This window comes from Brachionichthys hirsutus, chromosome 8 (genome assembly GCF_040956055.1).
Source record: "Brachionichthys hirsutus isolate HB-005 chromosome 8, CSIRO-AGI_Bhir_v1, whole genome shotgun sequence".
Classification (NCBI taxonomy): domain Eukaryota; kingdom Metazoa; phylum Chordata; class Actinopteri; order Lophiiformes; family Brachionichthyidae; genus Brachionichthys; species Brachionichthys hirsutus.
This window is the reverse complement of record NC_090904.1, coordinates 6,372,919-6,388,942: the sequence shown is the minus strand read 5'-3', so window position 1 is coordinate 6,388,942 and position 16,024 is coordinate 6,372,919. Positions and strand designations below refer to the sequence as shown.

General features: G+C 42.4%; 3 protein-coding genes across 3 annotated transcripts; 2 read left to right on the top strand and 1 right to left on the bottom strand.

The window, feature by feature from the left end:
- The first annotated feature begins 7,469 nt into the window (after positions 1 to 7,469).
- Positions 7,470 to 10,099, top strand: h6pd (hexose-6-phosphate dehydrogenase (glucose 1-dehydrogenase)). The gene is made up of 4 exons (XM_068742873.1): positions 7,470 to 8,111; positions 8,191 to 8,308; positions 8,402 to 8,671; positions 8,754 to 10,099. The coding sequence occupies exons 1-4, from the start codon at positions 7,470 to 7,472 to the stop codon at positions 10,097 to 10,099; spliced, it is 2,376 nt and encodes a 791-aa protein (XP_068598974.1).
- Positions 10,100 to 11,942: 1,843 nt separating this feature from the next.
- LOC137898075 (uncharacterized) lies at positions 11,943 to 13,457 on the bottom strand. The gene is made up of 6 exons (XM_068742071.1): positions 13,384 to 13,457; positions 13,252 to 13,314; positions 13,083 to 13,162; positions 12,260 to 12,390; positions 12,105 to 12,171; positions 11,943 to 12,037 (listed from the first exon to the last, which is right to left on the bottom strand). The coding sequence occupies exons 1-6, from the start codon at positions 13,455 to 13,457 to the stop codon at positions 11,943 to 11,945; spliced, it is 510 nt and encodes a 169-aa protein (XP_068598172.1).
- Positions 13,458 to 13,970: 513 nt separating this feature from the next.
- On the top strand, positions 13,971 to 15,860 carry ndufb2 (NADH:ubiquinone oxidoreductase subunit B2). The gene is made up of 4 exons (XM_068742645.1): positions 13,971 to 14,176; positions 14,347 to 14,491; positions 15,367 to 15,442; positions 15,753 to 15,860. The coding sequence occupies exons 1-3, from the start codon at positions 14,091 to 14,093 to the stop codon at positions 15,439 to 15,441; spliced, it is 306 nt and encodes a 101-aa protein (XP_068598746.1). The 5' UTR covers positions 13,971 to 14,090; the 3' UTR covers position 15,442; positions 15,753 to 15,860.
- Positions 15,861 to 16,024: the final 164 nt, after the last annotated feature.

Genomic DNA, 16,024 nt, shown 5'->3' with positions numbered 1-16,024 from the left:
GGACGTGTTTTTTTGACCATCCTCCAACTAATTGCCTCCACATCTCACCCAGAACGTGTGTTTCCCACGACTGGTAAAGGAGGGGTCAAGTGGGGGTGGTGTTTTAGTATGAATATATGACTACTAATGAGACAGTCCTCATAAAGAACCTTACAATCTGAGTATAAATATGTGACCACAAAGAAGATCAGACAATAGTGTCACCTAGCAACCCTTATCTGGAGGAATGTCCGAGTCAAGTCTTCTCTGTGAAGGACCATGTACTTGGAAAGAAGAGCCCCTCAATCTGAGAGACGAACACAACCAGCCATCATGACAAAGACCCCCCCCCTCCAAAAAAAAGAAAAAAGAAATCAACTGAAGAGGCGGATATTGTCTTGTCCAAAGTTACCATGCATGGACATCAATCAAACAAGAGAGAGAATGAAAGAAGTTGGCGAAATAATAGATTGCCAAGTTAAGTGTGCGTTGAATTATGGCTCTCTGACCTTCAAATGACAACCAATTCAATAGCTAACAATCACAAATTGTAATCGAACATAAGTGTAACTGACAATCAATAAATTCTATGTAATGGTCCATGTTTGTGTTTTGTGTTTTTAAAATATCAACGGATGAATTTCACATTGAACGGTTTCCTTCAACTCGACAGATGTTACAGTTTAATGACAATCATGAAGTATAATAAAATTATTTTGTCATTACTTTTCAATTTATTATCAAGATTTGATGTGTATTACTCAAAAGAGATCTTCTATCAACATGATTTAAGTTTGATGTCTCCTTTGAGGAATCACCTGCTTTTCAATCACACAAAGACGTGATGCCATTCCCTACGAGCCTCAATCCACCACGTTCACATCGTCTGACGCACTTTGTTTTGAGCGTGAACTGCCACTTGAAGGAAACTTCCTTCACTCGAGCACTCCTCTCGAGACTCTATTTGTTTTTGATACAACTGGTGAGGTACACTAAGGTGTTCTTTACGAGTGTGTTAATGCTTAAACTGTGGAAAAAGAGGACTCTGTGTTCAACCTGTTCTTGAAAGTGTCAAAGGTTAACACCCTCTCTCACACACAAGTATGCAAATGATTTCATTACAATACAGGCTTTTTTTTTTTTGAGAATGCTTGCTGCCCGAGAGCAGACTGCAGCCTCACAACGCTGAGCCCCCAGGTGCCCAAACAACCCCCCCCCCCCCATCTCTTTCTCTCTCACACTGGTCCTGGGCCTCTGAGGATGATGACAACACAATAGTGCTTCACACTGGGGGCTGGGGCTGCATTATGAGGGTCGGTGACCACCAGCGGCTGAAGCAGCATTGCCATGTCATTCAGACGCTGCCTCCTTCCTTCATGCGGCATCAGCAATCAGAGAAACACAGTTTAGAGCACTGGGGAGTTTCTGTGTACTGCCAACATAAATACACAACATCTCAGTGAGGGATCCCGGAACATTAGGCTGTCACACCTTTGTTTGAACAGTTTGATGATGAGAACCAAATGAGATCACTTACATAAGTAAAATTCACTAGAAAACACCATTATGAATAAATGTAAAGATTTCACAGAAGAAATGTTGGTATTATTTTTTTTTTTTTTTAAGGGTTGCATTTGGCCATTTTACTTAAGTTACCATATAAATCTCAGGAACTGGAAGTCCACTTGGCACAAAACAGTTAAAACAGAGATTTATTATTATGTTTATTATTTTACAACCTTGGATGCCAGCATTGTCAACTTCCCTAGAGTTAAGCAAAGTTGTCTTGACACCCTGGCTTAAAGATGGGATTAAAATTGTTGAAAAAAAACAAATTGGACAATGCAGTCCTGACTCAAAGGACTGGAATGACACGAAGGGAGATATCGCATTTTTAAGATAATCCTGTGGTTTTACGAGGTTTTTATGAGTCCGCGGGGCAGGAATGTTCCACCCACTAAGGAGAATCTAATCCTTTAATTTATCTGATAAAAAGCACACAAGTCAAACGCTGTATTTTACAGCATAGCTAAAAGAGAGGACAGCCAAAGCATGTCAATGTAATGATGGATTGATTTCATATCATATCCTGATAAACCCTACATAAATAAAAACACAAGAGGAAGCTAATCTAAAAATAAATAAAGGCAAGACCTCCATTGATATAAAATAAAATAACATAAAACATCTACAAAAAAAAGTGTGGTTTGGTGTGGTTTGGGGTAAAACCATAAAACAATCCTGAAGCACAATCCTTTTGTGTCCTTGGCTAAAAGGATGGATATTGTGAAGGCTCATTCTGTGCTCTTTTGTCCGGATTGAAAAGCATTGTTATTTCCAACCTGCGCTCAGTCATCTTGTTTTTAAAGCTCCTCCGCATGCCACCCTGAAAACACTACCTCTCTGAAATGGAATTTGCGGTGGGTGTCTGTTGTCTGTGTGGCCTGTATTGTGTTTAGCGAAGAAATGGGGAAACAAAGCAAGGGCAGGATGCAACAGGTCCTGGTCTTAACGAGGATCAAATTTGAGACTATGTGGTTGAAAACAGAGAACATTACTCAGACATTACATCGTTTAGAGTCTATTTGTGGTTTCAATCTAATCATCGCTAAGTGCACTGAAACTAAATGCATCTATCAAAGGGCAGCCATAGGAAATAATAACACGGCAGGTAGAGAACGATGCATTCAGAGGAAGATCGTTAGAGAATTGTTTCATCTATAAAATATAAAACCACCACTACTAGTTACCTCTGAAATCCCAAATAAATAAATAAAACAGCCATAATGAACAACAAAACAACTCAGAAAGAAAGTCAGTGGGAAGTTTGTCTGTTTTCCTCTGCTCAGTATTATGTTTGTTTTAGTGTCACACAGGTTGTGTATTCAAACGTGTCCCGGCCTGAGGTCACTATAATCCACGTCTGGCACTAACAGTGCGGTTACATGGATCGAGAGGGAAATCCTCGTCACTAAGGACCCGTGTTAAAGGTAATGGATGTTGGCAACGGGGCCTAATAAAGATGACAGCACACATTCATATGCATTAGTTTGTGTGCTCAGCTTGACGAAGTCTGCCTCACAGGTCTGACAAAGGGGAGGAAGGAAGCAGGAGGCCGAGGAGAATGCCTGGGGGTGTTTGATGGCAGCACACACACACACACACACACACACGCACACGCACACACTCACACACACGCTTCCTTACAAACAGCTGTAATGCCTGTGATCACACAGTAGAGCCCTCCCAAGGTGGCCATTGAGTGTGAATTGTAAACAGTAAACAAGATGTACCTTCCTGTGTGTGTGTGTGTGTGTGTGTGTGTGTATCCAGATACTCTCAGTAACCTTTCCTTGAGCTTTCAATACTCTTCCTCAACCGATGGATGGATGGAGTTTATCCAGTCGTCCTGAAAGATATTCAAAGGTCCAGTTCTGAGCACTTTCAGAAAATTAGTCCCACTTTGATTGAATCTTGATGCACAAATTGAGGAAGACTACGACACAATCCAAAAGGTGCTTTAAAACAAACTGTGCTGCTCATGTCTATATTCAAATTCTGAACATTCAATCAATATAAAACCTTTCAGCTGGGATGGAAAGACACGAGTAAAGTTAACAATTATAGTCATGTGATTTAGGATTTTGTTGTTGAGTTTTTCAATTCTCTTGCACTATAGTTTTTGTGTATTAGATTAGAGTGTGGCGGCTTTGGGCTTTGCCACAGCTGTTCAGAAGAGGAGAGGCACCGAACTACCAGTGTGGTCAACAACAACCCGATCATTGTTTGTCCAGAAGGGGTTCACCTGCTGTAACCAAACTATGCCGGGATTCAGACGGTAAACATACGAAACAGCTGAATAAAGCCCAACCAAAGATGATTATTCCCTTTAAGTCAGCAGTTTATGTGAAAAGATTGGCCTCCACAAATATATTGATGAGAAAAAAAAAATCTGATTGTGTTCAGTCGGCAGATGGAGCATTTAGGATGGATGATTCTCAAGTGAAGTCGTTCAGACGAAATCTGAATGTTTCAAAGAGAGAACAGCCATGACGCAAGAAGACCAGAAGGGGTCGCTGTTGTTTACGAAACAGCTTGCAGTCAACAGCTGCCCCAAGACAAGGGCAGAAACGAGTGCCAGATGTTTCTGAACGTCATCAGTTTAAAGCGTGTTTAGGTAGAAACATATTGTAGAGATGAATGGAATGTTTCTTTCATTTAGAAACGTAAAAAGAAAAAAGTGAACATGCATTGTCTGAAATCACTCTGCTCTTACAAATGCGCAGATAAAAAGATAAAAGACAAAAGAGACCCACGGGAGCATTGCCCACTGCCTCGCCTCTTCACACATCCGGCCCCGTCTAACGAATATCAATACAATTTCAGTCTCAAATCCAAAAAGGTTCGTTTAACAAGATCATTAATATCATTGTGGATGATGTCAGCAGCAGCAGGCGGAGCGGGTCACGTGACCTGCACCGGAAGCGTCTCTCTCGGCTGTGTGGCGGACTCGTTGTTGCGTTCGTGTCAGGCTCGTTCGTGACAGCCGCTTTTCTTTCCTGAAATTGTTATTTTTATTTTATTGATCGATACAAGCCATTTTCCCGATGCTGCGGTCCCAGACGGACAAAGGAGGCGGGGACTGTCGCTTGAGCGGAGGGGAAGTCTGACAGCCAGCAGGTGTGTGCGCGGAATGAGCGGCGTATCTGTTGCGTTATTACCACGAGGGAGACTATGTTATAACTACAGGTAACGTGCAGTTTTAAAGAACGTGTTTGCTGCCGGATGTTTCCCGGCTGACGTCATGATGACAGGAAGACTCGTGTTGTGTTTAATAAAGTCAGTTAAAAGTCGCTTTGATTGGAGGACTGATTTATTCATTTCAGATTACACCTGGCGTCAGAGGGGGGCGGGGGGGACGGGGACGTCATCATCATCATCATCATCATCATCATCACAGGGAGCTCACCTGGGTCCAGGTACTTCAGAGGTAATTCTGTTATTCTACGATACAGAACAATGAAGCACTGTGTTTACTAGACATTAAAGTATGACCTTGAACTCTCTCGCTTTTTTATTATTATTCTTAGTTTAGTAGGATCCACACGTCATTACATTTGGATCTACTGCCCTGACTACTAATGAGCCACTACTAACACCCAGTTGTATTTATTTATCTCCCAGTTGCCCTTCAGGCTGCAAATGCTTTGCTTTTAGTATTGACTATGAGAGAAACCAGGCCATTGTTTGCGTTCCGCTCATTAATTTGGGAAAGGAAGGCCCCAAATAACCACAGATATGGCATGTGTTGCAAACAAAAGAATAAAACCCGTTAAGCCATCCAAACTGCACCTTCTTTTTCTTCATGTGTAAATCATGATGTTTGCCCTACTTTATCTGGGGCCTGTCAGAATGTAGGATCACCACAGACATCTTTGTATTTGTCTGATATTACAGTTTGCTCTTTGTTTGTGAAATGGATTTTTCTCTGTCTCTCACAGACTTGCTCGTGTTTGCGTGAGACCAATAAGGAGCGGGACGTGCAAACACGGTTAGACTCCATGACCGAGGCTCTCAGAACTACCAAGCCGGTCATTTAGAGTAACGCTGATGTTAGATATAACTTCACAATTAATATTGTCACATAAAATCAAACCTTTTTTCACACTGTTGTGAATTTAAAAATGGTTTGTTAAGGTAATCTAAATGTAGCATCTGTTTATCCTTTGTTGTTCTCTGCTGCGTTGCTGAGGACCCAAACGAAGTTCAGCGCCGAGTGAGAAGTTAGTTTGAAAGATCTAAAATCAATAGCTTACTGAAAATTAATGCATTTTGACGAAGACATTTTACTTCAAATGGCGCTGCTTTTCCAGACTATTCCAATTTATAGAGACTATGAATAAGGATAGTCTTTTTAAGATGTTATTCAAATTTTAATAGTGAATTTTCCTGAAGCGTCTTGGCATGTACGTAGTCTGAAAGGAGCTGTGTAATGGGGAAAACATTTTATTTAAATTTCTACGCAACATGACGTATGTTTTTAATCTTTGACATCTTCACATAAGTAATAATGAATAAATTAAATTTAGCCCCGCTAATCTGTGCAGTTGGGAACTAAACTCAACCTGCGGTTGAAACAGTCAGCAGCTCTGCGGCGGCCTTTGCTGTTTGCGTTGCCGTTGTGTCAACACGATGGCGGAACGCAGGCTTTCCAGATGTTACACAAGTCAGTAAATTGAGTTTCATAATGTTGGTGTTCTGTTTAATGAGTACAATATTTAGTGTCCTCAAGGACAGGGGGGAAAAGTAAATGCTGAGTAGCATCACGACCGAGGCGCTAAAGATTGCTTCTTTTAGTCAGTTGTAGATGTATAAAGTTCACGATATAAGCTGAACTATTTCTGTGGATTGTTTACCTGAATCTAGAGACCTGGTTCTTATTATTTTAATCAGATCTAGAACGTCTAGAAAGAATAAACTTCATAGACTGAATATCACTGCACATTAATTCCAATCTAAATGTGCGAGCAGCAAACTAAACGTAATTTGCTCTGAGGTTTGTCGATATTTACTGCATTCGTTCATTTTTTTTTTTTTTTTAAATCCTTTGGAATGAGTTAATATCCTGGTATAAAATAATTTTGTCAGACTTTCTCAGCGTTCCATCAATAGTAGGACTGTTTTACTGGAACATGAAGCCCCGGAGCAAAGTGCAAAGTTCCGAGCCCTGCGTCACTACTATCTCATGACAGTATCACAGCAGCAGCACATCTCTGCCTGGAGACAGAGTTCACTGAATCCCTTTTGTCTTTAGAGATCTGTGTAAGTAATATTGATTTACATTCATAGGGTTTACATTATTTATCTGCATTAGCTCTCAGATTAATTGAAGCATTTATGCTCGTTCTTATAGTAACGCCTTTAAACGCTGTGACTGGATTATTAGGAATTTTAAGTCGTATTATAAATTGGATTTAAATGGGATTTCCATTGTTAAAATGTAATATCTGGATCCGATCCAGATGAAATTCGGTGGTGAGATAGAGACGCCCACCCTACATGACTGTGTCGAATCTCATAAACATCGGTCAATAATCAACCGAGATATTGAGGAACAAATGTTAAAGTTCCATTGGCTGCAATGTTACCGAAGGTTTCAAAGTGATCCAGAATCCAGGATCTCTTCTGGATCATCGCCAAAATGTAATCATCTGTTCCTGGTAACATTCCCAACATTTCCTGAACATTTCATCAAGATCCATCCAGAACGTTGAGTCCGCATCGGCGGAGGTTATGCGAGCAAACAAAATTTACAAGCGCTTCTTTGTTTCAGTCGCTTGTGAGAAATGACTGCTTTCCTTTGTAGTTTGATTATAGATTATCAGTCTTATAAGATTGGTTCTGGTGGATATATTCCGCTCTGATGGACCAATTGCTGTAACTGCCTCTCATTTCTGTGTCAAAACAGGAACTTGGGCGGTTACCAGAAGATGCCTGTGACTGTGATGCTGTTGCTGGTCACTCTCTGTGTCCAGGGGAGAAACGGCGACGCTAAGGAGGAGGCGCAGCGACCCGGCCACGTTTCGGTGGTCGTAGTGGGAGGCACGGGGGACTTGGCTAAGAAGTACCTGTGGCAGGGCTTCTTCGAGCTGTACGCAAAGCAGGTCAGGAGTGGAAACACCTTCTCCTTTTACGGTGGAGGGCTGGCACCCTCCGATAAGGCCGCTCCAGTCCTCTTTGAGACCCTGAAGGCTGTGTCCTGCTTCAAGCACGTGTCACCAGAGCAATGTGCCTTGTTCAAAGAGCAGTTCCTGCGCCTCTCGCAGTACAGACAGCTGAAGACCCGAAAGGACTACCAAGACTTGGCCAAGCATATTGAGCAAGAGCTCCGACAAGAGGAAATGACTGAGGCAGGGAGGCTCTTCTACCTCTCAGTTCCGGCCTTTGCATATGCAGATATCTCTGGTAAGATCAATAGTAGTTGTCGGCCCAACGGTGGAGCGTGGTTGAGGGTGGTGCTAGAGAAACCTTTCGGACATGACCTCAGGAGTGCCCAGGAACTCGCATCTCAGCTCCGGAGCTCCTTGAGGGATGACGAAATGTACAGAATTGATCATTACCTCGGGAAGCAGGTAAGAATAATCTAGAATAGATGTGTCTTTCTAATGGAGGCGATCGATTCATGGAGGGTTTTTTTCTTTTTTTTAAAAGGTGGTTGCAAAGATACTTCCTTTCAGAGCAAAGAATAAGAAATTCCTGGACTCCATGTGGAACAAGCACCACATCGAGAGAGTGGAGATTGTATTGAAAGAAACCTTGGATGTTAAAGGTGACGAAGAGTGTGAACACTGCTGTAAATAACTTCTGCAAAAGTAACACGAATCCCTGTGATAATATTATTTTGCTTTGTTTTCCCCTCAAGGTCGTATTCAATACTATGATCAATACGGGGTGATCCGGGACATGCTCCAGAACCACATCACTGAGATCATGACTCTGTTGACCATGAGGCTACCTGTGAATTTGAGCAGCAGTGAGCAAGTCATGCAAAGCAAGCTGCAGATCTTCAGGTCCCTCCTGCCGTTGGGAAAGACTCAAGCTGTGGTCGGCCAGTACCAAGCTTACCGAGCCGAGGTCCCGCAGGAGCTCAATCACACCGACGATCACGTGACTCTCACACCAACATTTGCAGGTACGGACAGATGTTATTTTTAAACTTGCTATATTAAACATCCCGTGCCATTTTTGCTGTTGGAATTGTTTGTGTATTTCAGCTGTGCTGGCACACATCGATGACGCCCAGTACGAAGGCGTGCCACTTCTCCTGATCTCAGGGAAGATGCTAGATGAACGGGTCGGCTACGCACGCGTACTTTTCAAGAATGACGTTTTTTGCCTTCAGAACCACGGCAGCGTTCACTGCAAACCCAAGCAGATCGTTTTCCACTTTGGCCACGGCAGCCTCAAATATCCGGCAATTCTTGTCAGTAAGAATTTATTCAAGCCAGCTCTGATGGACAGTGAGTGGAAAGAAGTGACGGAACACTCAGATCTTAGTCTTCTTGGGTTGCCTATCTCAGAGTACTACGTGCAAACTCCAGTAGAACACAGAGAAGCTTATTCGGAACTCATCTCTCAAATTTTTGCTGGACGCAAGAATAGTTTCGTTAGCACTGAAAACCTGCTTGCCTCCTGGGGCTTATGGACGCCACTGCTCGACAGCCTTGCCGAGTCTTATCCCCGGATCTACCCGGGGGGGGCAGAGAATGGAGATCTACTCGATGTTCGCGTGAAAGGAAAAGAAATCGGCTTCCACAACGAGGTGGTGATTATCAACAACGATATTGGCGGCACGTCACCAAATGGCTTTCAAGTGATGCATGGGAAGTTTCGCAGCGATGAAATGGTGTCTGCCTGGGCTGAGGAGCTGGTGGAGAGGCTGGCCCTAGATCTGCAGGAGGCGGCAGAGGCAGCGGTGCAGAAAGGGGGTGTTTTCCATGTGGCCCTTTCTGGGGGCTCCACACCCCTCGCGTTGTTCCACAGGTTGGCCCAGCACCACTTCTCCTTCCCCTGGAGGAGCACGCATGTGTGGATGGTGGATGAGCGCTGCGTGCCGCTGACCGAAGTGGAGTCTAATTTTCGTCATCTCCATGACCACCTGCTGTATCATGTGAAGATACCCTATCACAACATCCACCCCATGCCGGTGCAGATCAATCACCGCCTTTGCGTCGACGAGGACGGAGGAGCGCCGCGGTACGAGAAAGAAATCCGGACGTTGGTCAACGGGTCCAGCTTCCACTTCGTGCTGTTGGGAGTCGGCCATGACAGCCACGTAGCGTCTCTGTTCCCTGGCAGTTCCCTGTCCGGGGAACACGGGGAGAGTTTAGTCGCCATCACCGAGAGTCCCTTCAAGCCTCACCAGCGGATGAGCCTCACCTTTAAAGCCATTAACCAAGCTCAAGTTGTTGCTGTTCTCGTGATGGGAAAAGGCAAGCATGACATGATCACCCAGATGAGCCGGGTGAAGAGCAATCCGGACAAGTGGCCCGTCACTGGGTTGAGGCCTGCTGATGGCAGACTTATTTGGTACATGGACTACGATGCACTTCTAGGATAGAACCATTTACATTTATCATGGTTCTATTATAAAGCAGGGAACTTTTGTTGTATGGTTTGTTTGCACAGCAGTGGTGGCTTGGGGACCTAAAAACTGCAATCAGGGGCCAGAGTTTAACAGATTGAAAACACCACCATTATCAGCAGTGGGTTAACTGGTGAAACACAACTCTTCTGGAAATGGAGATGACTGTTATGGTTCCAGCCTTCAAGCTGAATTTAATTTGTGTTCCTCCAGCAACGTGTAGCTTTGCCATCCAATGGTGTGACCAGCAGAGATGTATTAGTTGTGTTGCCTTTAGTTTGCCACGGTCTCTTTGTTAACGCACCGTGCTGTGTAGAAAAGCTCTTGGGTGCTGGCGCGTGACGATTGTCTGTGGTGTTACTCTGAAAAGTTACACCGCCACCCACTGGCCAGATGTATGTACTGGATGGTTTTTAGCCTTTCTTGTGGACCTGTGTACGGAGGACCATTTCCAAAATGCTGTCAAATGAATGCAGAACATCATATTGCTGTTTTTAAACAGGACCTTATTCACGTTTTAGTTTGGGTATGATCTCAGGGATCAGCAAACGGATGAAGAAAAGCTAAAGGATCGGGTTTACATCATTTAGCGTTTTAACCTCAAGCTATATACGCTGAACATTTCTGCTATGTTTCCAATAATTAAAAATTATGAATTGCTTTAAGGGACTTCAATCTAAATATCTTAGATTAATCACTGTTTCCAAAAGCAGTCCCTCAATAGTGGATGAAATAGATGAAGGAAAAACAGAACAACAAAGAGACACTGCGGTTTGTATAATTACTTACTGTAAAGTTAACTTACAAATTTGGGCATCAGTGGATTTTCAACATATTCAGCCAGTAATGGAAATTGTAGTGAAACTGAAATAGATAGGAAATACCTCGGAAGTTTGGGCTCAATCAAATGCTTTGAAATGTGTTTTTAAATGGATGAAAAAAAAGCTCAAATGTTCCTGATTTTGGGAAACACATAAATGGACACTTTAGTTTTTCTTTGGTGTACACAATTGTTTGCTGTACACAATTAACAGGGTAGTAGGATACCTGACTGATAAAACACTGTGAACATTTGATGAGGTGAAAATACAGTACTGAAAAGCCAACAGAGATTTATTTACTTACAACTCGGGGTGTTTGTAAGCTCTCAGGTGAATTATCTATTTTTGCAAGATTGCATTTTACTGTGTAATTTACAATATTGCTATGAGGCATTGGCCCACTTGACATTTATAATAAATGTGATTGGATCTGATTTATTCATATATTTTAAATTTTCCAAAAAAATATTTGGTACTCTTATGAAAAGCACATTCTAGAATTAGACAAACTTGCATTTCATTCCTTTTCTGATTTGGGTTTCCTTTGTTTCTTTTTTGTATCCATTAGGAGTTTTTTTTTTTTAATCATAAAGCTTTTTTTTTCTCCCAAGTTTGCTTTATCCAGTGAAGTTAAAACAACATGGTTTGAAATTATATCTGCTCTTTAAATGTTATATTTAAATTGTGTGATTATTTTAGTTTCAGCAATAAAACGTATCACATTTTGATTTTCCTGATATAATTGCCAATGTATTTTGCCAATGATGCCATAAAGATTTAACATCTGTATTTGTATAATTATGCCTCAAATATTCTGCGTATTGTACACATTTGTCAGCAAATGTAATATATCCATAAAAAACTAAACAGATTTAACAAATGGTCTGTTTTATTTATCTGAGCTTAAAAACAACCCCCCCCCCCCCCCCCCTCATGGTTTTAAGTTACAAGCTGCTGGCATGAAAAGCGCATGTAATCTTAATGTAGAGGGTAGGATGTCAGCGTGGGACAGCTGGACGCTCACTGTGTCTGCTCAGGTCCGTCCCAGGGTTGGGGTTAGTCAGCCAGAGTCCTCCTCTTACCATAAAGAAACCTGAACATACACAAGCAGGTGTTACTGAACCATTCCATGCTGTATGAATATAAGGAATACACTTCACCTGTACTGAGAGCAGAAGCCACTGTTAGAATAAGGGACAGGTGATACAGCTCAGGGGTGGTTTTCACCTGTGAATATATAAACATTCAAGTCATTCTGTTGCTGCAAGTTTTTCCAGTTAACTGTTGATCACAAAGGATAGTTGTTTTTTCTTACGCAATCTCCTGCTGTCAGAGTTAGGATGGCAGTGCATAGACCTTGTCCACATGACAGCAGCCCAAACGCATGATAGGAGGCCCACAAGCCCTGAGGAATCGGCTCGATTAATGTAAATGTCACAGAGAAACCTGTTGAAACAGCTGGAGTTACGTCTGTATCGATTTCTGTGTTCTTAGAACTTGATCATTGTCTTTTGCAGCGTTACGTGAAATTAAAGCTGAATATAATGTTAAATCAATGTGATCGATGCAGTTGATATTCATCCTGACACGTGATTTAGTTAAAGGGTGAAAACATCCTGATGAATGAAGGCTGAAGAAAATTCTAGAATCTAGTTGCTGTTTTTTTAAATCAGAAAATTGAAATGTAATATAAAGGTTTAACTGCATAAGCTTTTTATTTCAAATAAGCTTTGTCATGAAAATGTATATAAAATTATCTGGTCTAAATGTAGGCCTTTTTTACTTTGGTAAACAGACTGTGTTAATAAAACTACATCCAGTCCCGCCGCTGAGTTAATTAACGGGGTGGGTGCTGGGATGGCAGTACAGTGTAGTACAGGCTGGCACCAACTGAGGGCATATTTAGATCACTGTGTATTTGTAGGAAACAAACCTAATGTGTATTAAAAGCAGACATGATGAAATAAATGCAGAATGGTCAAAAACATCTCATTTATATAGTAGAATGTGCTGCTGGTTCTAGTGGTGTTGTCTTCCTTTTGTTACCTTTATCATCAATGACTCTAATCAAATATACTCTTGTAGTAAGCTAATGTCCACCATACGCTTATGTTTTTGTGTCTTGTGTTGGAATTCACCTGCAGCTATGAAAGACGAGGCGACGGAGGCCGACAGGTTGTTCAAAAGAGGCTGCTTGCAGTATCTGGAGGATTTAGGCCTTTTGAATGAAACAGACACATTACCAAGGCCTTACTAGTGTACACGCATTTGCACAAGCTCTGTGCCATGACCTGCTGCCGTTCTTACCTTCCCATGACATAAATCTGAGGGACCAGTACGAGTGTTATGACCAATGTATTCAGTATCTGACTGGAGAAAGAAAGAACATCAATAAAACACAACTTTTAATATTAACTTATGAAAGCAACAACTACTTACAATTTTAACCGCTGATTCCTCGGCATCCATCTGCTGCTGTGATACGCTAGGAAGACGAGCATATAGAGGAACATGGATGCTGCACATTCACTTGGACTTACACTGGTAGCTCGACGTGTTCGGCTGAAGAGCTGAGAGCAGTTCCAAATGTGAGCGGGAGGAAGGATTGCATTTCACCATTTCAAGCTGCACATGCACAGCCACTTCTGTTGCGTATTGTGTTCCCAGCCCTGCATGTGCACACAGACTGAAGCTTAAATATTAATCCTGTGCTTCCAATTTTTTATAAAAATGCTTATTCTATAAGGCCAGTTTCCCGAAGAGCGAGCATTTTGCAACTGTCTTTCAACTCTTCAAATTGAGAAAGAAATCTTACTTAACAAGTGCAGCTTTAAAGAACATACCTGCTGGAAATAGACGGGAAACAATCATTTTTATTCAGCTTTCATGAGAAACCCTGACCGAGGTACTGTACATTGTAGTAGCCAGGCATCTCCAGAGGGGGGCAGTAGTATAGTACTGAGGATGCAAGCTGCCGATTAAATATCAGAGAAGAAGAAATGTCTCTCTTCATCCAATCACAGCTGTCGTTGTTTGGTTGTTTATCGACAAGCGGAGAAGGTGACTCTTGGACAAACGGGACATTTTTACGTCCAAAGCTGAACTTATTGCGCAAAAGAAGGGAGTTTGCGTTGAGTTGAGGGATCATGTCTTCTTTTGGACGCGCTCTGGGAGTCCTTCGAGCGGGATCCCGGCTCGTTACGCGGGGACCGCATAGAATAACGACACGGAAGTAGGTATTATCGAGCCGCCGTAGCCTTGTAGCTGCTGCGTGAGAAGTGGCACCCGAACAGCACGATAGAACATGAAGCAGCGGCGCAGTTTGTCAAAGCTGATGCAACGTGGTAAATGTAAAATGTATCCATTTACAAGTTGATAGTTTCGTGTGTTTCGTGCGCTCAGGGCTGGCGGGGATCCGCACATCGAACCCCGGTACAGACAATATCCCCAGCTAACGAAGAGCCAGAAGTTCCAGTCGGAGTTCCTCAGTGGGGCCATGTGGTTTTGGATCCTCTGGCACTTTTGGCATGATCCTGATGCAGTCCTTGTAAGTAAACGCGCACATTACAAACACTCACTAAGGCGAGGCTGTTAGATGAGATTCTGTTAGATTCCTACTGTCACGTCACGCATTACCTCCATCCCACCACAGATGTAGGAAGTGGAGTTAGGAAACAGATCATGGAAGATCCCCCTCTGAACATATCGGTACCCGCCCTGCTGGACCTCTGCCTCATTACACCCTAGTTCCAGTATAATCGGAGGTTCTGGCCAGTGGGATGGCCGGTGTCTCACATCAGGGGCCGACCTCGACATGGAAGACGTGGAGCCCAAACCCAAACCTTGTTCAGTGGAACCAGTACATGGATGACACCTGGGTCAACATCCAGTTCACGGGGACAACAGCTTGATGTTGTTGCACTGTGTAGTGTGGATTGTGAGGAATGGGGACCCCTAAGGTGTAAGTGCACAGTAAGTGCCTCAGAGACCAATATCTACAGTTGGACTCTTGCCACTCTCTTTTTTTTTTTAATGGAAAAAGTGGTAGAAAATGAATGATGCAAGTCGATGGCCGGACTGGTTCATTGTTTATTGAAAACGTAATGAAATGACCATATTGCACATAGTGAGCCTGGAACTAATGTCCTGTAATTGCAAGAGAAAATAAAATGGAAAAAACGAAACTGCGTTTCAAAACTGAAAATGCGTTCAAGTTCAGTTTGCTGCTCTGTAATCACTAGACTGAGTCTGAGACAAGTACTTGATGAAGCTGCAGATTGAGCGCAGGAGGCCTGCGATGTCACACTAATGCCACTTCAAAGAGAAACCTTTTATCACGCTCTGTTGTCTTTCCACGAACTCTCAGATCTCACACAATTTATCCCGCAATATAAATGTTAAATTGTTTCTCCCTTTCTGTAGGGTCACTTCCCCTGGCCTGATGCTTCCCAGTGGACAGATGAGGAACTTGGAATCCCACCGGATGATGAGGAATAATGTGAGTTCTCTTGTGACGGGAAGGGTTCGCTTTTTATTCTGATGAAGTTCAAGCTTTGTTTGACCATCATCAACAATATTTACTATATTTTCTTTATTTGGATAGATAAAGAACTCGAACATTAAGAAAGGGTGTTTGTCAATAAATGAAGAATCTGGAAAACAATAGTTGTGGGCTAATTAGCGTCCTACAGATCTGCTGTAATCAATTGGAGTCGACAGCAAGCTCTTTAAACAGCAGATATTTTTAATGCCTAATAAACTGGCCATTTTTTGACCATTATAAGTTTGATCTTGTTTTTGATTTGCAGATAAACATGTGGGGGAGTCAAGCTGCTGGACAAGACTCTGGAAATCTTCAGGATATTCTTAGTCATTGTTGTATATAGACAAATAAAATTATCCTAAAATACACTAAATTGTTGTCTTTTTTGTAAATCTACAGTCCCTTTTGGTAAAAATGTTACGGTAAAGATAAATCATCTTTAGCGCAACTGTCATAAAGCAGTGAGTTGATATTAGGCTGTATACAAGGACACTTCATTTCTGAACTGAAGAAGCTTCTTGGAGGAGATGAAAACAT